General features: G+C 41.5%; 2 protein-coding genes across 6 annotated transcripts in view; one reads left to right on the top strand and one right to left on the bottom strand.

The window, feature by feature from the left end:
• The window catches only part of LOC112238578 (protein disulfide-isomerase A5), a 56,612-nt gene extending 42,609 nt beyond the window's left edge, over positions 1-14,003 (bottom strand). Inside the window, exons 1-3 of the mRNA XM_024407147.2 lie at positions 13,883-14,003; positions 2,425-2,554; positions 690-777 (exon numbers count right to left, since the gene is read on the bottom strand). Of these exons, the coding sequence (XP_024262915.1) occupies positions 690-777; positions 2,425-2,554; positions 13,883-13,948 (284 nt within the window). The 5' untranslated portion in view covers positions 13,949-14,003. The remainder of the gene's footprint in view (positions 1-689; positions 778-2,424; positions 2,555-13,882) is intronic.
• A 1,609-nt stretch (positions 14,004-15,612) lies between these two features.
• LOC112224267 (semaphorin-5B) overlaps positions 15,613-25,918 on the top strand; it is a 202,061-nt gene continuing 191,755 nt past the window's right edge. For 3 of the 5 annotated variants that reach the window (XM_042319446.1, XM_042319462.1, XM_042319470.1), the window contains exon 1: positions 15,615-15,789. The gene's annotated coding sequence lies outside the window, so the exon portion shown is untranslated. Of the gene's footprint in view, positions 15,790-25,918 lie in introns of all 5 variants that reach the window. The other 2 variants (XM_042319451.1, XM_042319455.1) reach the window with 2 other exon arrangements.

Here is a 25,918-nt window from a genome sequence, read left to right on the forward strand (position 1 = left end):
TTTGCCCTTGACAATCAACCGTTCGGTCATGGGTGACGTTGGCTTTCGCCGACTCGTCGAGCATACTACCAAGTGCGCCATTTCAGATGTTGCCCTACTAGAGTTAAATAATAGCATCACAACTGAAAATGGACACAGTGAGCACCGAGGAAGAGGCAGAGCTGAAACTTCACTGCTTGACATGCATGATGAAATTCTGACTGAGACTGAACGTAACAGCACAGCAAGTAAGTGAAAGAAATAGGTTTTGATTATGTTTTACTGGTAATGGGAACATACATAAATGCCAACAAAATAGCTTTTTGGTCAGTGTGGTGTGTGTAACCTTTATTTAACTTGGCAAGTCAGTTAAATTCTTATTTACAATGATGGCCTACCCCGGCGATGCTCGGTTAATCGTATGCCACCCTAAGGGACTGCCAATCACGACCGGATGTTATACAGCCTGGATTTGAACCAGGGACTGTAGTGACGTCTTGCACTGAGATGCAGTGCCTTACACAGCTGCAGCTATGTGTTATCTATAACTGTACAGGAATGCTTAAAAGGTTTTTCTTAATATTAAATTGAAGTTATTTAATAATAGGTATCGATTATTTTTGGCAAGGAAAATCACTACAATATACTGTACAACATGTGACACATTGACTAATGTATTAATGCATGCCATCAACCAATCATGTACTTACCCACAGTTGACCCAGGCGATGGTGCCCTGTCCTTTGACGACCTGGGCCACGTCAGACAGCAGCTTGAACTTAGAGTCCCCGGAGGTAGCTGTTTACACACGATAAGAGGGGTGGAGTTAGGCCTATATTTCACAAAACACAATTCAGTTTTACTACTCAAGTCACCTTATGATACACAGTAAACAGGTTATAATTAGGGTTGCAATTATATTCTAACTTTCTCTCAAAATCATGGTTGTAGGATTCCGGATTTCCTGCCTATTCCTTACAGAATCCGGGATACTTCCAACCAGGGTTAAAGGAAAACCTGGGAAAGTTTATGGAATTTTGAAACCCTAGTTAGAATTCAATGAAGGTTGGAGTCAGAGGTCATAACACTAAAAACATGGACTATGAACTCAAACAGCAATCACACAAGGGTACTGTATCCATGAACATTAACCTAGTGTTACTTCAATAGACCTAGTCTCTGGGAGAGCATACGATTCACACATCACCTAACAGAGTCGTCACTAAACTATTTCCACCATGTTATAAAAATCATAAACACATCATAGTCCAAGGCCTAGTGAGAAACCATCAAATAATAAACTGCATTACACAATGTCCTTTGAGATACAACGTGGATTCAGAGAAGCAAGCACACTGATTCTTCCATCTGTTGCACAACAATATACATTTCAGAACCCCTTCAACATTTATAGTATTGTTGGACACCTCGATTGTACATTTTGGGGCATTGCCATGTTCATCTGGAGGTCCTGAATCACACCAGGTTGGTTGGTGGTAATATAACATCAATGCCCAATGTTTGTATCACCATATATGTTGAGTTCAAATTGCTTGCAGATTCAAGTTACTGGAGAGACTTGAGTTCGAGTTGTCTCAAAAGTTGATTGGCAGATGGGACGCACCGGAACACTTGTCTGTCACAGATACTTATGGAGCTTTTTGGGCCCCTCTTGTGAAGGAACCAAGTAATGCACCAGTGACGGTCAGGGAGAGGATCCGACAGCAGGAAATGAAGTGAGTAAACATTCCTAAACCTTCCCTTCGGAGAATGCCAGAACGCAACAGTAATGGCAAGCAATCAATCCCAGAGTGACGTTCGATACGTGCAAGTCTTATCCAATGACCTAACACTGGCTGAATTATGAAGCCGTACACACACACACACAACATTCATGGGAGTGGTGGGGCCTTGAGACGTAGATTGTTTATGATCAGCATGTACTGTACGCACACTGCACTTTCTGGCCTGAAATATGCTAATGAAAATGTAATTAAATGCAAGAGAGGGTGATTTCCCTAATGGCTGTCAGTGAATGTAGTTTCATGGCTTCATTTGATCACATTGAGCTTTTGGGTGTCTTTCTGTTCAGTACTGTTCTATGTAGCACTTCCAACTCCAGGGAATAGAAGAGAACAAGATAAGCTGCAGGTCATTATAAACAAGCAGTGTGATGCATAACCACTGCCCTTCCAATGTTATTCATTTACCATTATAAATGACGGATTGTCAGAGATAAGAACACTTAAGAGGTCATTTACAGCGAAAAAGGCAGCTTGGGGACCATATTCAGTAGTGCTGATCTAGGATCACTTTAGCCTAAATAATGAATAAGATTACATGGAGGTGATCCTAAGTCAGCACTCCTATTCTGAGAGGCTTTATGAATACAGACTTTTTTTTTGTGCCAGTCTACAAAGGCCTAAAGTACACCCACTAACTCACCTGACTTAGTGTACAGCACCAGGACATTAGATCGGGTCCTCAGGAGCTTCTTTAAGTCCTTGTGGTCGCTGACCTTCTCTATCAGAGGAGAGACCTTCACCGCCGCCTGCAGCACAGACGCCAGGCACACCTGCAGACAGATAGCATTTTATTCATTCACTGTATTATTTCAGATGCAGACTCATTCAGAATAACACACATTGGATGCTTCAGTGCAGAAGAATGGTCATTTTTGTGATATGAGATGCCAGACACCTCATGTGCAAAACAAAACCCTATGGTGGTCAGCATCAGGTGAAACAGACTGAGCCATCGCATTGTGTGTGACTGAGGGTCTCAATGGTGGGCACAACAAACACATTAGATTATGTAAAATAGGGTCTAAGGTACAACATATGTGAATATGAAAATAGTAGTTGGAGTTTAAATATTTTACCTTAAGTTTAAGAATCAGACCCTTTAAAATTTTTGCCTAAAATGACATACCCAAATCTAACTGCCTGTAGCTCAGGACCTGAAGCAAGGATTTGTATATTCTAGATACTAGTTGAAAAGGAAACACTGAAGTTTGTGGAAATGTGAAACTAATGTAGAACACAGATCTGGTAAAAATAAAGGGGGAAAAAGTGAATTTTTTTGTACCATCATCTTTGAAATGAAAGAGAAAGGCCATAATGTATTATCCAGCTTAGAGAATTTAGATTCTGGAAACTAGATGGCAGTAGTGCATGTGCACAATTTTAGACTGACCCAATGAATCATTGCATAACCTGTTCAAAATGTTTCAAGACACCAAATGTGCCTAATTGATTTATTAATACATTTAAGTTCATAATTGTACACGCTACTCAAACAATAGCATGGTATTATTTCACTGTAAATTGGACAGTGCAGATTAACAAGAATTTAAGCTTTCTGCCCATATCAGATGTGTCCATGTCCTGGGAAATATTTGTTGCTTACAACCTCATGCTAATCATGTTAGCCTACATTATCTCAACCATCCCGAGGGACACACACACACACACACGAGTGCTCAGAAAGCAACAACTGTATGCAACATTTTATTAAAAATTTTTTAAATAAAAAAAAAAGTTAAGACAAGGGACATAACTGATATTGACGATTGAGTGTGAGAATGAGTCAGTCCTCAGCTATTTGATAGTTCAAGAGCTGCCTTCAGCTGCTGAGGCAGAGCAGGCTTATTTCACAACTACATTAACATTAGACCCTTTAGAAACGTAGGAAAGGCTGGTGATGATTTCTCCCCCACACGATCACATTTCTCCATGCTCATTTGCAGCCTTAGAGTGGGTGTGCATAGCGCATATTGTTGAGAAGATCAGAGTGAAAACGTACAAAGAGCACAATTACATTCACAGGAAATTGATGGACAGCATAGTGTTATGGTGAAATGAAAGCAGCACTATGGAGAGTGGCAAATGTGAGGTTGGGAGAGGATGCGGAGGCGAGGAAGGACAGACATCAGCATGGATGGAGTTACACAGAACGAGTAGAAGATTTGCAAAAACCTTTCCTGGAACATTGACCTTGTAGTGCTCGCCGCTCACGCATCACATGCCCTGACAGCTGACAGGCAGCCAATACTGCAACAATGGCTGGGCAATCAGTGCATTGGTTGGTTTCCTTACCTAGGTACCTACTCCTTTGCTAAGGCTACATGACATAATGTCACTGTCCCATGTCAATGTGAGCAGCATCCTAATGACGGTCTGCTTCCGCAACCCCCCCCCCCACACACACACCTCCCTGTTATATTAGCAACATCTAGTGAACAGCAGGAGGACTGTCTCAGACTAGAGATTAGACTTCCAATCGATGGAGACAGAACAGACAGGGGGAATACACTGCATGCTAGGCAGCTAATCATCCACAGCTGAAGAGGTAAAAAGGCCTAGCTCATGTCCATAGCCTTAGGGATGTTCTAGTGAGCAGAGAAAGTAATGAGGGGAAGAAAAATGTAAAAGTCCCCTTGGATGTCAGGCACTTATTTCATGTGGTTGGTTATAAGACAATTAGCTTTTTATGTATTAGTATTAGAGGTCGACTGATTAATCGGAATGGCCGATTAAGTTCTCATAACAATCGTAAATCTGATTTTTTGGGCGCAGATTTCTTTTACACATTTATTTAACTAGGCAAGTCAGTTTATTTTCATTGACGGCCTAGGAACGAGGCAGAACCTCAGATTTTTACCTTGTTGCAAGATTGGTTCCCCGGGCTGACCTTACAGTTAACTAGTCCAACGCTCTAACCACCTGCCTCACGAGGAGCCTACCAGTTACGCGAAAGCAGTAAGCCAAGGTAAGTTGCTAGCTAGCATTAAACTTATGTTTTTTTTAAATGACTGTCGTTGCTCCAATGTGTACTTAACCATAAACATCAATGCCTTTCTTAAAATCAATACACAAGTATTTATTTTTCAACCTGCATATTTAGCTCAAATAAATCCAGGTTAGCAGGCAATATTAACCAGGTGAAATTGTGTCACTTCTCTTGCGTTCATTGCACGCAGTCAGGGTTTATGCAGCCTGGCTCTTTGCGAATTAGTTTTCCAGAATTTTACATAATTATGACATAACATTGAAGGTTGTGCAATGTAACAGGAATATTTAGACACATGGATGCCACCCGTTAGATAAAATACGGAACGGAATAAACATTGTTTGAGGTCATCAAATCCGGAAACTAACAGAAATACGAGCCTATTATAATTAAGTCTATGATTTGATAGAGCAGTCTGACTGAGGGGTGGTAGGCAGCAGCAGGCTCGTAATAGTCAGTTATGGTTTAGCGATAAATAATTGGTGCGTTATAATTCGCGGCTGAACTTGAAAGGGGTTCCTTCGTTATTTTACCGTTAATGTCTTCCATAGAGAATGTCTTGACCTACTTCAAATAAGGTCTGTGTTTCATGCAGGCTTAAACCGCCTTTGCGTTTTGATACCAGTGTAAATCTCACTGGGATAAGGTAACGTTTGTCAAAATATTTTTCATAAATCCACTCTACAAATAAAATTAGCTTATTTAGCCAATATTGATCAGAGTTACCTTGTCCTATGGATATCTACAAAGTTATAAAATTGGCAAGGTGGTGTGAGCCTACACGAAACAGACCTTATCTAAAAATATCCTATGGAATAAATGAAGGAACCGCTTTTGGGATTTTGCTAGGTGTCATGGGAATTATGACTCGCACTTTGGTTGTCAATTCTTACCATGTCCATTATTAAAATAGGATATCCTGCATATAGAAACTACAGTTTTTGTTCAACATTCATCACAGGTAACTTTATTTTTATTTAAACAGTTGAGTATTTGTCTCCTAAGCAGACTTCAGTATCATTGTCACTTCAGAGCTGTGTGTGTTTTACAGATGGCAGAGAAAAGCAGAGCACCAGTGTGGGACTATTACATGGAATTGGCACCAGGGAAAGCAAGGTGTCTTATTTGTGATAAAGATGTAAGCATGGGGTCAGCAACGGCTAAATCAAAAAAATACCAACCTGTGGAATCACCTTAAGAACACCCAGCCAAAAGCCCATTTGTATTATATTAAGTTTAAATAAAAGTGTTCATTCAGTATTGTTGCAATTGTCGTTATTACAAGTGTATAAAGTATAATACATTTTTAAATCGCCATTGGCTTTTTTTGTCCCCCAATAATCGGTATCGGCGTTGAAAAATCATAATTGGTCGACCTCTAATTTGTATATTTCTTTCTGGTGAGTGTTTGAAGCTGAACACATGTATCATGTTTCTGAAGACATGCCTACTCCCTTTACCACACAATGCACAACTCAAACTAAGCCTATTGCTACACTATGAATCACCAAATTACGTTTTTTTCTTGTTTGCATTTGGGCAATTCCACAGCAACAGTGAAGCTGAGACTTTCACTTTAAAATGGATGTCAAACCAAAACCATTGAGTGCAAATTTACACCATGCAACTCGATGCACAAGGATTCCTTTTAACAATGTCCACTAATCATTGGTTGTCTGACACATTTTAAAGTGACAAATCAGGAGTCTCAGCATCACTCTTACCATGGAATTGCCCATACAGTCATGGCCAAAAGTTGAGAATGACAAATACTAATTGTCAGTCTGCTGCTTCAGTTTGTATGATGGCAATTTCCATAAACTCCAGAATGTTATGAAGAGTGATCAGATGAATTGCAGTCCTTCTTTGCCATGCAAATGAACAGAATCCCCAAAATACATTTCCACTGCATTTCAGCCCTGCCCCCCCCCCCCAAAAAAAACAGCTGACATGTCAGTGATTCTCTCGTTAACTTTGGGATAGGGGGCGGTATTTTGAAGTCCGGATGAAAAGCGTGCCCAAAGTAAACTGCCTGCTACTCAGGCCCAGAAGCTAGGATATGCATATAATTGGTAGATTTGGATAGAAAACTAAAGTTTCTAACAATGTCTGAGAGTATAACAGAACTGAAATGGCAGGCGAAACGGACAAACCATCCCCACAAAATATATATTTAAAATAAAACATCTCATCCTACGACTGATTTCAATGGCTGGCACTTTTATAACAGGGTGAAATCGTGCCCGATTGCAGTTCCTAGGGCTTCCACTTTAGAGCTTTAGGTTGATTTTTGGAAAACAATTTGCCAGAAATTGTAGTTTTAGGGGACTCCCATTTTGGCTGTAGTGTTTCCAAGCACATGAATGAGAGCGCGTTCTTTGGTATTTTTCTCCGGTAAAGACAATAACAATTGTCTTAAATGTGATTGTTTATTTGCGTATTAGGGTACCTAAGGTCTGATTATAAAATGTTGATCGACTTATTTGAATAAGTTTATTGGTAACATTTGGGATTCATTTTGTAGGGAAACCAAGTGGATTATTGACTGAACCGCGCCAGCTAAACTGAGTTATGGATTTAAAAAAAATAAACTTTATTTTATTTTTATCGAACAAAAGGACCATTTGTAATGTAACTGGGACCTTTGAGTGCCAACAGAAGCTCTTCAGAAGGTAAAGCATATTATATCGCCATTTCTGACTTTCGTGTTGCAACTCCCTGAAGAATGGTACCAACACATCCTCCGAGAGCAACTTCTCCCAACCATCCAGGAACAGTTTGGTGACGACCAATGCCTTTTCCAGCATGATGGAGAACCTTGCCATAAGGCAAAAGTGATTGATTATGCAAGAATGGCCTGCCATCAGTCAGAATGTGGCCCAGAAGTTAATTGACAGCATGCCAGGGCGGATTGCAGAGGTCTTGAAAAAGAAGGGTCAACACTGCAAATATTGACTCTTTGCAGCAACTTCATGTAATTGTCAATAGCCTTTGGCACTTATGAAATGCTTGTAATTATACTTCAGTATTCCATAGTAACATCTGACAAAAATATCTAAAGACACTGAAGCAGCAAACTGTGGAAATTAATATTTGTGTCACTCAACTTTTGGCCACGGCTGTACACTTAAGGCTTATGGTTTAAGATACCCTGACATTAGTCCTTTCTGCACTGAATTGAAAAATAAATCTTGTTTGGTAATGCTGAGTGCAAAAGGTCACTAATATCACAGAATATTATGAACTGATGGTGCTGGAAGATGGCAGCTGTTGTCTGTGGGGGGGGTGTTACTGTGGATACGGTGGCAGAAACATAACAGCAATAAAACTTTTTTTTTTTTTTAAAGCGCTTCTGGATATCAGGATAGCGATCACACACACACAACCCCCCGGTCATTAATATGATAGAATCCGGAAACTATCATTTCGAAAACAAAACGTTTATTATTTCAGTGAAATATGGAACCGTTTGGTATTTTATCTAACGGGTGGCATCCCGAAGTCTAAATATTCTTGTTACATTGCACAACCTTCAATGTCATAATTACGTAAAATTCTGGCAAATTATTTCGCAATGAGCCAGGCAGCCCAAGCTGTTGCATATACCCGGACTCTGCGTGCAATGAACGCAAGAGAAAGGACACAATTTCACCTGGTTAACATTGCCTGCAAAACTGGATCAGTAGTTATAACTAGTGATTATGATTGATAGTTTATAAGATAAGTTAAATGCTAGCTAGCAATTTACCTTGGCTTCTACTACATTCGAGTAACAGGCAGGCTACTCGTGGAGTGCAATGGTTAGAGCGTTGGACTAGTTAACTGTGCGGTTGCAAGATTGGAACCCCTGAGCTGACAAGGTGAAAATCTGTCGTTCTGCCCCTGAACAAGGCAGTTAAATGGGGTTAACTGACTTGCCTAGTTAAATAAAAAAGGTATATAAAAATATATATAAGAAGAAATCTGCGCCCAAATAGCGATTGTTATGAAACTTGAAAAAAACGGCCCTAATTAAATCGGCCATTCCGATTAGTCGGTCGACCTCTAGTACGTGCATACCCCAACCAGAAACTATGGACTACAGGCAACATCCTCACTGAGCTAAAGGGTAGAGCTGCCACCGTCAAGGAGTGGGACACTAACACGGAAGCTTATAAGAAATCGCTCTAGGACAGACGAACCATCAAACAGGCAAAGCACCAATACAGGACTAATATTGAATCGTACTACACCGGCACTCGTCAGATGTGGCTGAAAACAATTAGACTACAAAGGGAAGCACAGCCGCAAGCTGCCCAGTGACAAGCCTACCAGACGAGCTAAAAAAAATAAAAAATAAAAACTGCTATGCTCAGAAGCAGGTAACACTGAAACATGCATGAGAGCATCAGCTGTCCCGGATGACTGTGCGATCACTCTTCACAGCCTATGTGAGTAAGACCTTTAAACAGATCAAAATTCACAAGGCCGCAGGGCCAGACGGATTACCAGGACGTGTACTCCGAGCATGCGCTGACCAACTGGCAAGTGTCTTCACTGACATTTTCAAACTCTCCCTGTCCGAGTCTAACACCAACATGTTTCAAGCAGACCACCACAGTCCCTGTGCCCAAGAACACTAAGGTAACCTGCCTAAACGACTACAAACACATAGCACTGACGTCTGTAGCCATGAAATACTTTGAAAGGCTGACTAACATTAACACCATTATCCCAGACACCATACTCCAATTTGCATACCACTCAAACAGATCCAGAGATTATGCACTCCACACTGCCCTTTCCCACCTGGACAAAAGGAACACCTATGTGAGAATGCTAGTCATTGACTATAGCTCAGTGTTCAACACCATAGCGCCCTCAAAGCTCATCACTAAGCTAAGGATCCTGGGACTAAGCACCTCCCTCTGCAACTGGATCCTGGACATCCTGATGGGCCACCCGCAGGTGGTAAGGGTAGGTAACACATATGCCACACTGATCAACACTGAAGCCCCTCAGGAGCGGGAGCTCAGTCCTCTCCTGTACACCCATGATTACATGGCCAGGCACAACCAACACCATCATTGAGTTTGCAGACGACAACAGTAGTAGGCCTGAACACTGACAGCAACGAGACAGCTTATTTGAGGTCAGAGAACTTACCAGGTGGTGCCAGAATACCAACCTATCCCTCAACGCAATAAAGACAAAGGAGCTTGTGGATGACAGGAAAAGGAGGACCGAGCACGCCCCCATTCTCATCGACGGGGCTGTAGTGGACCAAGTTCCTTGGTGTCTACATCACCAACAAACTAGAAATGGTTCAAACACACCAAGACAGTCGTGAAGAGGGCATGACAAGCCTATTCCCCCTCAGGAGACTGAAAAGATATGGCATGGGTCCTCAGACCCTCAAAAGGTTCTACAGCTGCAACAGAGAGCATCCTGACTTGTTGCATCACTGCCTGGTACGGCAACGGCTCAGCCTCCGACCGCAAGGCACTACAGAGGGTAATGCGTACAGCCCAGTACATCACTGGGGCTAAGCTGCCTGCCATCCAGGACCTCTATACCAGGTGGTGTCAGAGGAAGGCCCTACAAATGGTCAAAGACTCTAGCCATCCCAGTTAGACTTCTACCACATGGCAAATGGTACCGGAGCGTCAAGTCTAGGACCAAAAGGCTTCTCAACAGCTTTTACCCCCAAGCCATAAGACTGCTGAACAGCTAATCAAATGGCTACCCGGACTATGTATTGTGTCCCGCCAAACCTCTACCAACCCCTCTTACACTGCTGCTACTGTTTATCATCTATGCATAGTCACTTTAACTAATCCTACATGTACATATTACCTCAAATAACCAGTACACCATTGCCTCTGTACCGGTACCACCTGTATAAAGCCTCTGCTACTGTTATTTTTACTTATTGGTTTACCTAATACCCATTTTTTTTGCAAAAACTGCACTGTTGGTTAAGGGCTTGTAAGCAAGCACTTCCCTGTAAGCATTGCCAGTGTATTCAGCGCAAGTGACAAATAAACTTTGATGTGTTATGTTAACTCAAATCATATTAGGGATATCCCATTAATTCTGTTTAGTGCAGAACTATAATCTATGGCAAATCCCTTCATTATTGATCACATATGCCGTAGCTCAGCATATCCAATAAAGATATGACGTACACAGCTGTCTGTACTGTAGGCCTAAGTGCAGGAGCTCCTCTCAGAAACTGCATCCCAAATGGCACATTATTCCATATGTAGCGCAATAGATAGGGCAGCACTTGGGAAACCGCCAGAGCGCCTGAATACATTCAGGAAGTCTATTAGAACACTACCCACCTACCTTTATCTAAAAAAAGTGTCACGTTACATCAGTGTAAAAAATACCACGCTAACTAAGCAGCCAGCAGAGAGAAACCCAGCCGGTCATCTCACGCACTCTCTCATCGGCACCCGCTGTACACACCATCTGGCATGACAAATCTGCTTAATAAACAGCATCCTGTTTTAAGTTTTGTTTTAACGTGAGCACTTAATCAGAACAAATCAGGAGTGGGTTTGTCAAACACTCCATTTTGTCTCTGATTAATGACTCAAACAGCAGTAGAGAGAATGCGTGTGTGTATGTACGTATGTTGTGTTAGTCCCTCTGTGTGACTGTGTGTAGGCCTACATGTTTGTATGTGTGACCATGCAAATGTGTTTGTATGTACATGCATACATAAGTACGTAACTACGGGTGTGTGAGAGGCTAAGGACACTGCATCTAATAACACCATTTTACCTGATATTTAGACACCCCCAAGGGATGATAAAATAGTCTGATGAAACCGCTGACAGGGAGGAAACTATTGTGGCCCTTATCAATTATCAACCATTAATTTCAGGAGATGATTATGATGAACGGCTCTCAATGACTGCATCCCAAATGGCACCATATTCCCTATATAGTGGCCTACTTTTGACCAGATCCCTATGGGCCCTGGTCAAAAGTAGTGCACTGTATAGGGAACAAGAGCTCTAGAGGGTAACCCACCACGATAGGAGGTGAAGAGGAGGAGGTCCCTCAATCCAGATTAAGAGACTTAAAAGAATTGCTTTGACAGGCAGCTAGGCAGGGCCCGCCAGAGGGAGAGTCTTCAACACACAGCTAAAGGGAAACTGACCTACTGCTTTATTTTATTTATATTGCAACATAACACTGATCCAAAAATATAAATGTAAAGGGTTAGTCCCATGAGCTGGAATAAAGGTTCACCTAAATGTTCCATACGGGCAAAAACCTTACTTTTCTCAAATTTTGTTTACATCCCTGTTAGTGAGCATTTCTCCTTTACCAAGAAGCTGATTAAACAGCATGATCATTACACAGGTGCACCTTGTGCTGGGGACAATAAAAGGCCACTAAAAATGTTCAGCTTTGTCACAACACAATGCCAGAGATGTCTCAAATTAAGGGAGCGTGCAATTGGCATGCTGACTGCAGCAATGTCCACCAGAGCTGTTACTAGAGAATTTAATGTTCATTTCTCTACCATAAGCCACCTCCAAAGTCATTTTAGAGAATTTGGCAGTACGACTAACCGGCCTCAACTGCAGACCACATGAAACCACACCAGCCCAGGACTTCCAGATCCGGCTTCTTCACGTGTGGAATCATCTGAGACTAGCCACCTGGACAGCTGATGAAACTGAGGAGTATTTCTGTCTAATAAAGCAATTTATTGGGGTAAAACAAATTCTGATTGACTGGGCTTGGCTTCCCAGTGGGTGGGCCTATGCCCTCCTAGGCTCACCCATGGCTGCACCTCTGCCCAGTCATGTGAAATCCATAGATTAGGGCCTAATGAATTTATTTCAATTGACCAATTTCCTTATATGAACTGTAACTTAGTAAAAATCTAAGACTTTGTTGCATTTATATAATGATTACTGCACTGTTGGGTAGAACATGCAAGTTAAGCACTTCACTGTTCTTGTGCATGTGACAATAGAACTTGAATTCAACACACACACAATTTCCCCTGCTTGCCATTACACAACAGCAGTACCCACCTTTGTTTGACATGGCAGTTACTAAACCACCAAACAGGATACTGAACAGGAAAGGTCCATGAGCACAAGTTGTGTGATTGGAATGATGTCAAAATTCAGCCATTATGGAGCCAATCAAGGGATGAGTGTTGGTAACAAAGTAAAATAATGTAGGCCTAACGTAACATGTCAAATTTGTAGCAAACAAGGTTGCATTTCTAGCAATCAGTCCTCAATAAATGTAGTTATATTAATAAAAGTGTAGACATATCTTAATAAATGTTCAAATGACTAGCAAACATACCCATCCATGAGTCATAATAACCCCACCTATAGTTCAAACACCTAGCTGTCTGTAACTGATTCCAAAAAGGCATTTTCAGCAAACGTAACCATGCCCACCCCGGAAAAAAATTAGCAACTTGTTGGGGGGGTGAACAGTAAAGCAACGGGTGGTCTTTGTCACAGTCACAGTTCAAAGGAAAAAACGTTCCATTTAGGAGGCTAATTTACGTATTCAGCCAAATCAGTTCTGTTCCCAAAATCTGTGTCCCAAAATAGACAGCGCAAAAGACTACTGTGCCTTGAAGCCAGGCAATCACATGAATAACACAACACAGACGGCCAAGGTTTGCAGGACAATTAGGTAGAAAACGAGGAATATAAACTTGAATAGGGATCTGCAACAATGTAAATGAGATTGGGTTCTATTGTAGAATAATTGTCCCCCCATTTTCAAGGTTCTGTTCCAGCCAGGTTAACTTTACGTCATCATAGGAATTCTATATCCATTCCCGGAAAAGGGACACTAGATGCCTGTTGTGCTGACAATCCATTCAGGAGGATCTACACGTTTTGACCAAACAATATGAAACTATAGTAAGATACTATATTCACTTGCTTAATTTATTTTTATAAACCTCAGGTTCAGGCTCGGATTTAAAATTGCTAGGGCTGTCAACTTTGCCTCCCTGCACAAAGACCAGGAAAAGATACATAGCAGGCTTTTGTAGATTAAATAAAACGAACAACATGTACAGTCAAACATGTCTCTGTTTACATGACACAAAGAATGAGCACAAACAACTTACCAACAAGACGAATATATACATTTTCAGCTTTCTCATCCCACTCCAGTAGCGGTTCCAAGAAGCCATGATGCCGTTGCCACGTCTGGATACGCACGCGCAATCGGGCTTTTCACTGATTCTTGAGAAGCCCGCAAGGCTTCTTAGGAAATGTAGTTTTGGAGGATAGCCCGTTCGCATTACCAGAGATGGGCCCTGGCCTCGCCACAGACATTTAAGCGCTTCTAGAGTTTTGAGAGCTCTCAACGATATTTGGTTGACCCCACCCCAGCTTTTAAAGTTAATGTCCTGAAATTCTTCACATTTTGCTATGGGTTGTAGAGACATTTTTAAATCACATTTTCCCCAATTCTAAACATTTAGCAGATTTGAAACTAATTTCATGTGATTCTACAAATTCTGCCATGGGATGGATACTTTTTTGGGCAGTTTTAAAGCTAATTTCCTGCAATTCTACCATGACTTATGCCGTTCATTTAGTCATTTAGCAGATTTAACCTTTATTTAAATAGGCAAGTCAGTTAAGAACAAATTCTTATTTACGATGACAGCTTACCTCAGGCAAACCCTAACCCAAAAGACACTGGACTAATTGTGCACGCCCTATGGTACTCCCAATCACGGCTGTTGTGATGCAGCCTGGAATTGAACCAGGGTCTGTAGTGACACCTCCCGGCACTAGCACAGGTTGAGAGCAGTAGCCTACATGATGCGCCCACATCGAGCTGCCTTTCCAGACTTGGATCGTTGCCTGAGTTATGTTCCCATTTATTTTCAGATAAATAACATAGACCTGGAGCAACTTTTCATTTAAATAGATTATGGTGTAAGGAGAGGCGCACTAGAGGTTAAGAGTGTTGGGTCAGTAACCGAAAGGTTGCTGATTCAAATCCCCGAGATGACTAGGTGAAAATCTGTCGCCGTTCCCTTGAGCAAGGCACTTACACCGCTGCAACATTCAGGAGCCCCCAGATGCTTTTATCAAGAGCAATTAGGTTTAAGTGCCTTGCTCAAGGGAACGGCGACAGATTTTCACCTAGTCATCTCGGGGATTTGAATCAGCAACCTTTCGGTTACTGACCCAACACTCTTAACCTCTAGTGCACCTCTCCTTACACCATAATCTATTTAAATGCAAAGTTGCTCCAGGTCTATGTTATTTATCTGAAAATAAATGGGAACATAACTCAGGCAACGATCCAAGTCTGGAAAGGCAGCTCGATGTGGGCGCATCATGTAGGCTACTGCTCTCAACCTGTGCTAGTGCCGGGAAATCAGGAATTGCCACTACAGTCAGACCACTGTGACTGAACTAAACTATTCAAACTTCAAAACTGAAATCAACTGCCATCAGAGATAATTGAATGTTTTTAGTTTTTTTGTGTGTGAAAATTATCTTGAACTTCCGTAGATTCAGATATAAAGTCATAGTAAGCAGGTTGACAAGGGTTCCCTTAAAAAACAACAATAGTCAGGCGTTATATTGGTACCAACCTCACATAGAAGATCAGCATCCGGGGAGACCATGAACAATGAGGGGTGTTTTTGTGAGTAAAATAACATTTATTGCACATCACCAGATAATAATTAAACAAATCACGTTAGTGAAGTGTCTTTAATATGAAACACGGGGAGGTCATCACAAACCTTTACTCCATACTCCAAGTATGTATATGCGCTTGTTATTTTTTTTTATAGCAAATTCTCTCTTGTGCACCCCTCTCGGTTAGAGTTGCGATGGTCCTTGTAGTAGCTTCCAACTCGCAGAGAGAGCGCAGTAACCAGCTGCAGATCGTTTTGATCGAGACATTGGAGAGAGGAGGGAGATAGACTTCTGTTGAGCCTGAAGAATCAAGGAGAGCCCTCGTGCTTTGCGTGACATTTAGAACAAGTTAGAAAAAACATCAAAGGTAAGAATACACTTTCATGTATCTGTTGGACTGTTGAATTGCATGGCTCTTTGTCATATTGGAATATTTGCGATGGCACAATAGTAATTCGATTTAAATTGAACTTTTAAAAATAAATAAACAAATAGCCTAACTTTCCAATAAACATTTTATTCTGGAATAATTATCCTTTTCCAAAATGGTGCTAGTTATAGATAAGGAATAAAACACTTTTTTTTGTCAAGGTATTGATAGAATAGCTTATATTGAGCACCGTTTCCACATTTTACATCCAAATCATTTATCATGCGATGAATTAGAAGTTTCAGTTAACAAATCCTGTTACTTACACATAACAGTATTTCTGTGTGCCTCCTATCTTGTCAATGTAATCATACCTTGAATAGAGGGCACTGTTGTGGCGTCGTAGTTTGTTCCATAATATCTTATGTTAATTCAGAGCAGTTAGCGGGTCTTTTATACCGCTCGAGCTTTACTTTCTACTCACGTCCAGCCGAGGATCAGAGGCATTTTTGGGCTGCAGGAACCTACCGCCACATTTCCACTGTTGTAAACTTAATTGTGTTGTGCTGTCCGTAATCAGGACCCGTGGGGTAAGGTTAGAAAGATGCAGAGGTCCAGAGAGTAGACTCTCCACATTCGCTTTTCTCTTTCTTTCGTTATCTATTTTGTCCTGTGATTAGAAATGTCTGTTTTTCTCAAAATAAATGAAAAAAGTAGTGTCATAAAATAACATTGAAATGACTCATGCAGCTTGGAGAATAGACCTTGCACCGGTTGTCCTTTTTCTTTAGTCTTGCGCAACGGCATGGGTGCCAAGTTGATAGTGGATGTATAATAATATTGCAGATGTATTACTGGCATCCCGCTGATACCTGTTAAATATCAGTTTTACAGCTTGCGGATTTTGCACACACAAAAAGAGCGAAGGTAGGTCGTTGCGCCCAGAGAACATTATATTCCCAACAACCGCGAGTTGCCTTCCCTTATTCCCTTATTCCTCCTTGATGTGAAGTTGATTCATTATTAGTTTGTAGAAATTAAAAACTATAAACGAATACAGTAAATGTCACATTTCTGAATTTAGCATGGATTCTTATGGTAGGTGAGGTCTTTCTCCCCTTTACGCATCTCAGACACTTCTATTCTGCAAGCCATGTTCACCCTGCGGCCACATTGCATAGAATAACATATAATTACTTCAGGTATTACAACACATCCAAACAGAGAAAATGTAAATAATGACGACTAGGCTAAAACACCAATTGATTGCTTTTCAAGTTCAAGGCTCCGTTTAAAATTGGTATTGAATCCATTTGAGAATGTTGCATTTTTAGAGCGCGATAGAGGGCAGTGTTCTGCAAAGCTGCACAGCTGTAGAACCACAGGCAGGTGAGAGGGAGAGAGAGTGTGGACGCAAATGTGGCCGAAAGCATGTACACCTGCATTGCTGACATATTTTCGTATACTTTCATATTTTTGAATACTTTATCTAAATATGAAATCTCCTCTTATTTGTTGGGCTTGAATTGCCCTGAAATACTGTCGGGAAAAATGTTGTTTTGTTGGGCTACAGAGTGAGGACAGTGAGGCTATCTGACTCGAAATCCGAGGTTTATCGTTTATTTTCGTAATGGTTTGTCTATGGAACCTCTGCAGACACATCTGTTCCTGTTAATTAACGAATTGCGGCTACGCTGTTGAATGTTGTTCACTAAGCTATCTGCATGTCAAATGTATTAGTTCAGCCCGTGAGCCGTTGGTTCGTTTATCTTTAGTCCGTTTGTTAATACTCAGAAGTCTGTCATAAAAATAGGTTAATTGTAATTAGATACCATTTTTTCAGGCCCATAGCAACCAATTGGTTAATTCAGTGCGTACCACTATGCATCAAAGCTCTTGATAGACTGTTTGGAGATGTGCGTAAATTTGGTTTGTTTTTCCACAATTTGCGTAAAAAACATTTTACGCATCGCGTTTACGCACAGTACTTTAAATGCGCTTGGTAGTAAACTATTTTCAAAGTTGCTGCTTATTGCTGTCACTTCCTTATTACTTTTCGTGTTTATATTCAATTATTGGATACTCACTTCCCTATAATATTTCCATTATAGCCTATATCAAGCACCATGAAAGTTGAGAATGTGTTTCTAACTTACACAATCCTCCTTTTATCTGGCATTAATTGGCTTTTGTATAGACAGTGTATCAGTAACAATGCAAAGGGATTTTCCAGCCATTCACAATAGCATTGGGAAACAATCACGGTATCAGTGAACTAACGGGAAGCATACTGCTCTGCTGACAGCTTCTCTCACAGTCACACAGCGTTGCACATAATAACACATTGCTTATTTCTGATTTGATTCTATCTAATTCTTATTCAAACCTGGATGTATACACTGTTTTCCATCAGACACCTGTAATGAGACCAGGGTAATGTTCTCAGTCTCCAGTTTGCCCCGAGCAAACAAATATGCTCATCTGGTGTGCATCCCAGACTGCACCCTATTTCCTTCATAGTGTACTACTTTGGACCAGAGCCCTTGTTCAGCAGTTCACTGAAGTCTTTACAGCACCATGCCTTGAACAAATGCCCTGCCCATTCTATTACTATTCACACAAACCCCTACTCGGATGGACGTTAATTCAAGTACTGTCTTAGATTCCTGAGTCCATCCTTTCAAATGTAAAACAGGTTTTCATCTTTAATGAACTTATGAGGGCCCTTGACAGTTCTCGGTTGGTGGGTTAACTGAGCAAAGGGTCTCTCGGAGACAAACACACACCAAGCCTTGTGGACAGACGACTATAGTGGTGGTCTATGTAACCATGGTGTCCACATATCTATTATATGGGGGGATGGCAATGTCAAAGCCATCTGATATCAGCATAAATTATTTCTATTCATTAATATGTCAGATGGGTGGAATGAGTCCTTGGCGCTCATCAAAGTTTTAATAGTGCATATTTAAGCCATATGAATTATTTCTGACGTCGGCAGTCGGCGCATCAATTGAGAGGGGACAACTGAGATAAAAGTTTAATGCAGACAGACTGAGGAACTTGATCTGACCGACCTGCCGGCTGCAGTTAGATATCAGTACCTGGATGGAAAAATGGGAGACCATGAATACGTCCGAAATGTCACCCTATTTCCTGTTAGTGCACTACTTTTGACCAGAGCCCTATTTCAGACGCAGCCCATGCTCAATATAGTCCTGACTGCTGGATGCCAGAGGAGAGCGTGCGTGTCAGAGCCAGAGGAGATAACGAAGACTCTGAAGATACAGTGGATCTGGTGTTGTGTACTATAGGGGAGAGATAATGCGCATGCAGAGGTTTAGCTCCATTTCAATCACTTTAGTTTATGTGCAGCTGCCAGCTAATGTTGATGTGAGAATATGATTTTAAAAAAGACACCTTTTTGGGCCCAGAAATAAATGAAATGTTGATTGAACTATGTTTTTCATAGGGTCTACATAATAATGAAATGTTATGTCAGTGTTATTTCTCTCAAAGCATATTGAATAGCCAACCCTTGGTATTCAAGGGGACTCCTGCCACAATAGAGACAGATTCATCGTTAGAATGCCCCTGAGTTATTCTGTCAGGAATGCCTCTTGACAATAATAAACATATAGCTATACAGCACCTCACCTATTGATCTGTCGCTTGGCACAGAGAAGTTGTTTACATAATCCACGCTTTTACAATGGTGGAATTGTGAGTGAAGTATGCCACTACTTTCTAAGCAACTTGCCAATGCCATACTTTGACTTGGTAAAGATGCCAACAGAACTGCTGTAAGGGCTGTCTGGCTCTGTCCTACCTCTTTCTCCTTCCAGTCTGGGGAGTTTGGTTTTTCTTGTTGAGCTTTGTTCAGTGCTGTGGGCCGTTGGAGGGAGAGGGAGAGTGATCTATCCTTTAAAAGTGGGGTTCAGTTTTATTCATTTGGTAATTGGGTTAGTGGTGAGCAGAAAAAACCCAACTACGTAGCTACCCACATGCCTTTTCAGAGAAAACCTCTCTCTGATGTGTTTGGTGGTATTGGTGCTAGATCTAAAAGTGTGTGTGTGTCAGTGCGTGTGTGTGTGTGTGTCAGTGCGTGTGTGTGTGTGTGTGTGTGCAGTGCGTGTGTGTGTGTGTGTCAGTGCGTGTGTGTGTGTGTCAGTGCGTGTGTGTGTGTGTCAGTGCGTGTGTGTGTGTCAGTGCGTGTGTGTGTGTCAGTGTGTGTGTGTGTGTGTGTGTGTGTGTGTCAGTGCGTGTGTGTGTGTGTGCTACCCACCTTGTTTTGTGGCTTTGCAGACACCTGTCCTTTACTGTCAAATGTTTAATATTCTGAACACAAATGTCAAACACAGTCAAGTCCTTCCATCGCCATCCACTGTTTAAATACATTGGAATAATAGCTTGAGCCACAATGACTTGTGAAGGCCCTTCTTTGCCATTCCATCTATCTGGAGATCCTTCAGTTGTTTGTTTGTCCACTGGTGCTGATGATAGGTTTCCTCCCTGATGGGACTGTCATGGGGCTTGTTTGGTGTAAGGAGGACAGGTTAGACTGTCACCAACTCCCTAAACTCTTGGCTCTGCCTCAAATCCATCTCTGTGTGACCAAAGAGCTCTATTTTCATGTCATCCAACAATTGTAAACACCGGCAGTTTGCTAAATGCTATTGGCACTTGGATTGGAACCGGTGCTTTGGTCAGGATGACATGTAAATAGAGCTCTTTTGCCATGCACACCAGTGGTGGGTTTGGCGTCGAAATGGGAATGCAGGAGCAGAAAATAACCCCATATCTACTGTAAAATACTATGGTGGATCTTTGATGCTATGGGGCTATTTTGCTTCCCCTGGCCTGGGGCATTTGTTAAGGTCAACAGCATCATGAACTTTACCCAGTACCGACATTTTTGCCAAAAACATGGTTGTCTCTGCCAGGAGTCTGTAGCTTGGCCGCAAGTGTATATTCCAGCAAGACAATAACCCCAACCACACATCAAAATCCACAAAGAAATGGTTCATTGACCACAAAATCAACATTTTGCAATGGCCATCTCAGTCTCTGGACTTGAAACTCATTGAAAACCTGTGGTTTGAATTGAAGAGGGCAGTCCATAAGTACAGAGGGAGGATATCAAGGATGTAGAAGGATTCTGTATGGAGGAATGATGTAGGGGCTCAGACACACCAATAGCTTTTGCTGGCTGAGAGTACTTAGCACCTTTGAACTGTGTGCCTGGCTGTAATTTGAGAACTGAGTGAGCATCGATGTAGAATTGCATGAAAATGTCGTGATTCAGGTGTACTGAGGGTGGTACCTAAAATACACTAGATCCAAGCCTTAAGATCCTACCCAATGTGGGGAAGGATCTACATTGTAGAAAAAGGCTAATTTCCGTTATTCTCACAAGGTGAGGTATTGAAAGGTATTCAAAACAGGTGTGTCACTTATTTTGACCACTATGTTGTTGAGAGGAAAAATATATATTACCCGTTAAACAAAATATATTTCTCTGAGCAATTGTATTAGTATAAAATATAATTTCCATTTTTTTCCATACAATATAGCTCAGCATGTTAATATAGCTCAGCATGTTATTTTATACAGTCATTATTGCTCATCTTTATCAAGGGTGTTAATAACTTCGGACCCCACTGTATTTCACCTGCTGCCCGGTTGACAGTAAAAATACTGGTGCCCTTGTGGACAGCTGGTCAGGGCCCTAGATTTCTCATGTGAGGGGGAAAGATAACAGAATGGAAAGTGCCTATTTAGCAGAGTGATAACTGGGACCTGTTGCTTGTTTGATTCATTATTTCACTTGCCATTAAGCAGGAAAAATGAAGGCTGGTTCTGGGATAGTTTGACTATTTTTTATTGTCTCGTTGCCAGCAAAATACAGGGACTTTTCTTAGGCCTTAAGGCAATAAGGAAGTGAGGGTAGAGTGTTGAACGGATGAAAAGTCATTTTTAAAGCTTTATCACCAGACAATCTAGACTAGTGAGAAAAGGGAGAGCCTACGTGGGGCTTCTCTCTGGGTGGAGAGGTTGCTCACACAGAGAGAATACATGGATGGAATGTGAATGAATTATTATACGAAGTGTCTCTGGACTCTGACTGGACCCATTCAATCTCTCAGGACCCATGGTGGTCATTGTGTTTGAATGCTGTGTATGTGGCATGGTCTTCAGTGTCTGTCTGTGTGCGTCCTAAATGGCACTCTATTCGCTGTAGTGCACTTTGGCCAGAACCCTATGGATAGGGTGCCATTTGAGACAGATCCTCCGTGTGTAACCTGGTCTCTGCGGTTCACTGCTCTAGCCAGTTTCACCAGCCTGTGAAATCCGATATGGCCGCTCTGCCTCCGGGCCGCGTACTGTGTGCAACCCTTAATTAATGCTTGATGCGAGCGAACAGGCTCAAGTTGTCTGCAGAGTCTTATCGATGTTGTCCTTGTTGTTATTGTTTTCCTCATCCTCCCCTCCTTATTGTCGTAAACAGACAGATTGGAGAAGAAAGAGAAGACAATGGCCATTTAAAGTCCCGTGAGTTAAAAAAAATATCTCTTTAAGTGCTGAAATTCAGTTGATTGACAGTCTGGTCAACAGTTTATGAAGGGATTGTTCTGCCCTGAAATTACCTTGTTATAATCATTGTTACTTGCACACATGTATGTTTGTTATGGTCCTGAAGGGGCACTATAGTGTATGTATCTCATCCTAACCTCAAATGACCACAGAAATTATGTATTGTTGATATGCTTTTGTTGTTGGACAAGAGACTATGAATGCACTCAGCTTTTGTTTTTACATTTCTGACCATTGTCGCACCCCCTTGCTGTCAAAGGAAGTCTAGCTGTAGTTGTACATGAAGCAACGTGAAGGCATGTGCCTGTTCAGCCCTACAAGGCCTCAATGAGGAGGAGAAAGAAAGGGGGAGAGGCAGAAAACGCTCCCACAGTTGATTTGGCCATTGTGGGGGGAGGAACACTATTCCCATTGATGCCGTGGATGCATGATAGTGAAATGGTGAACCCCCCCCCCCAAAGCTTTAGGAAAGGGGTCTCTTTGAGAGGAACAGGCGACCCGGAGGACTGTGTTAGGAGATGGGTGTTAGAGGCTTTGTGGTGATGGTGGGAACATTATCCCTGCTCCAGTGATTTAATACCCCTGTGTTCAAGGAGGAGCTCTCTGACTGTGTGTGTTGTGTGAGTGTGTGCGCGTTTGTGTGTGTGTGTGTGTGTGTGTGTGTGTGTGTGTGTGTGTGTGTGTGTGTGTGTGTGTGTGTGTGTGTGTGTGTGTGTGTGTGTGTGTGTGTGTGTAGGCCTCTGAGGCTGTCTCCCTCACCATAGCCTCTATGAGTCTTTGGTCTTGTGGCCTTTTGGCCAGGGTCAATGTCCCGTAGGAACAGGTCTTTTGTGAAAGTGGAAATGCACTGTCACACAATACAAAACCTTTCCCTTCCTTTTTAGACTTACCTGAGGGGAGAGAAGTCTCGATTCTTGCCTAAGGCTTTGCTCCGAGAGGAAATAGCTGTAGGCGTATTGTAGGGCATGGTTCGTATAGGAAGACACCTTTGGCATACATCAATGCAGTCTAGCTAGCAGACCCCAGGACTATCACGTCTGGCTTTTCATTTTTTATATTTTTGTAGCACTGTTGAATATGAACATTTTCGATCATTTTTTATTTTAATTTAGTCACCTGTGTTTTGGCCTCTTCTTCTTCCCAATCCAATAATACAGAGGGGTTGTAAAGTGAACCAAACAAATTTGCCCATGAACTGTCTTTGATTAGCTGTCTCGAGTGGGACATACTGTATAATGGTCTCATTAGTGTTAGAGACTGACAGTCCTGTGGTCCTCAGCATGACTAGAGAACAGCCAGTGGCTATAACAGTGTGTGTGTGTGTGTGTGTGTTTTAGTGTGTTTGTGCATGTGTGTTTGTGTGTGTGGCATGGCTAGAGAGCTGCCAGAGCCATTGGTGACATCCTCTCACCCTGGTCAGTAACTCTTCAACACAATCAGATAATCAACAGTAAGGGTGTCTCCTACATGGCTCCCTATTCCCTATATAGTGCAGACTTTTGACCAGGACCCGGAATACTGTAATACTGTAATTAACAGTTGATTATAGTAACACTGGTGAAAATAGTGCACTGTACAGGTAATAGGGTGCCATTTGGGATTCAACCTAAGCATCCGGCCTTTTCTCTTTTTCCCTCCCGGCTCTCTTCATGTTTTCATGTCTATTTCGCCATATCTCATGAGCACGTTCAAATAGAGCAGGGGTCAGCCCGCAAGTGATTTTGGTATAAAAGTAAAGTCACCAGGAATTCATCTTAAAATATTTTTTTATGTAGGTAATCTGATCACAAGTGTGACGGTTCTCACTTCGTCACCATCTAGTATAAGTCATCACAGATACAAAGGTGCTATTTAATTGTTTATTGAGCACCGGTGTGTGTAATGTGCAGCTGTATGCACAAAGTGTTTGTTGCTCGGGGCAGACACACAGCAAGCTGGCACAGAAGCAAAAAACAACACATTTTAGCGATCTCTTGGCCATTATTACACTGATCACCTAATATTGTTAAGAATCCTAATTCTGTTCTCTGTATGTGAATACCTGTTCTCTAACCGCGGTTGAATTTCAGTAATTGAGATGTGTACTTACAGTAACTTGATGTAGGCCTCATCCTGGGAGTAAAGGAAGTGAAGGCGCATTCAGACCCTTTTTATGAATGGGTTCCCGCCACTGTACAAAGCCATTCACCTGTGCTTGAAAATAAAATTAAAACTAGTTGTAACTGTCTACCATCTTTCTGTCCAGTCCTTTGGACTCTAGCTGGTCAGCCTCCTTACACCAAGTATTCCCACAAATACAGAGAGACATATGTGATTGTGTCTCAATGTAATCAAGGTATGAAAATATTATGTTATTTTCAATAATTGGGCTTAATTGCTGTCATTTGCAGTGTAGAAATGATTATGTTCTGGCGCCCCATAATTGGCCACCAGCTGAATCTAGTTACCTACCCCTGAAATAGAGGGCCTTAAAACTTCTTAGGGCTAGGCCCCCGTTTTTTCCATTTCTGCCTGAATGACGTGTCCAAAGTAAACTGCATGTTGCTCAGGCCCTGAAGCCAGGATATGCATATAATTGGTACCATTGGAAAGAAAACATTTTGAAATTTGTAGAAATTTTAAAATAATGTAGGAGAATATAACACAATAGATATGGTAGGAGAAAATCCAAAGAAAAACCATACGTAATTTTCATTTATTTGAGAGACCATCCTCTTACAATGGCAAGTATAAGGTCATAAGGAAAATTTGCTCCCTGGATGCAATTCCTATGGCTTCAACAGGGTGTCAGCAGTAGATGTCCAAGGTATCAGGCTTGTAAATCCAAAAACGAATAAGAATTAACAGTTTTAGTAGAAGGACACAGTCGTGGAAATTTGCCATGAAGACAGGGCACCTGCTAAAATCGGTTTCATATTGAACATACTTCTTTCTGTAAGAAATCATATAGTTTGATTACATTTTAGGGTATATGATGGGTATATAGAAACTTATTTTGACTTGTTGAAACAAAGTTTACGGGTAGAAATTCGGAATCCTTTCTCATGTTGAACGAGTGGATTACTCAAATCGATGGCGCCAACTAAACTGACTTTTGGGGATATAAAGAAGGATTTTATCTAACAAAACAACACAACATGTTATAGCTGGGACCCTTTGGATGACAAATCAGAGGAAGATTTTCAAAAAGTAAGTGAATATTTAATCGCTATTTGTGAATTTATCAAACCTGTGCCGGTAGAAAAATATTTTGACGTGGGGCTCCGTCCTCAAACAATCGCATGCCATGTTTTCACTGTAATAGCTACTGTAAATCGGACAGTGCAGTTAGATTAACAAGAATTTAAGTTTTCAACCGATATAAGACACTTTTATATGTACCTAAATGTTTAATATCCCACATTTGTATGATTATTTATTTGAATTGGCGCCCTCCAGTTTCCCCGGAAGTTGTCTAGCGGGACGCCTAGGCTTAAGAAGGTGGCAGGGTAGCCTAGTGGTTAGAGCATTGGACTAGTAACCAAAAGGTTGC

The sequence above is a fragment of the Oncorhynchus tshawytscha genome, linkage group LG03, assembly GCF_018296145.1.
Source record: "Oncorhynchus tshawytscha isolate Ot180627B linkage group LG03, Otsh_v2.0, whole genome shotgun sequence".
NCBI lineage: Eukaryota > Metazoa > Chordata > Actinopteri > Salmoniformes > Salmonidae > Oncorhynchus > Oncorhynchus tshawytscha.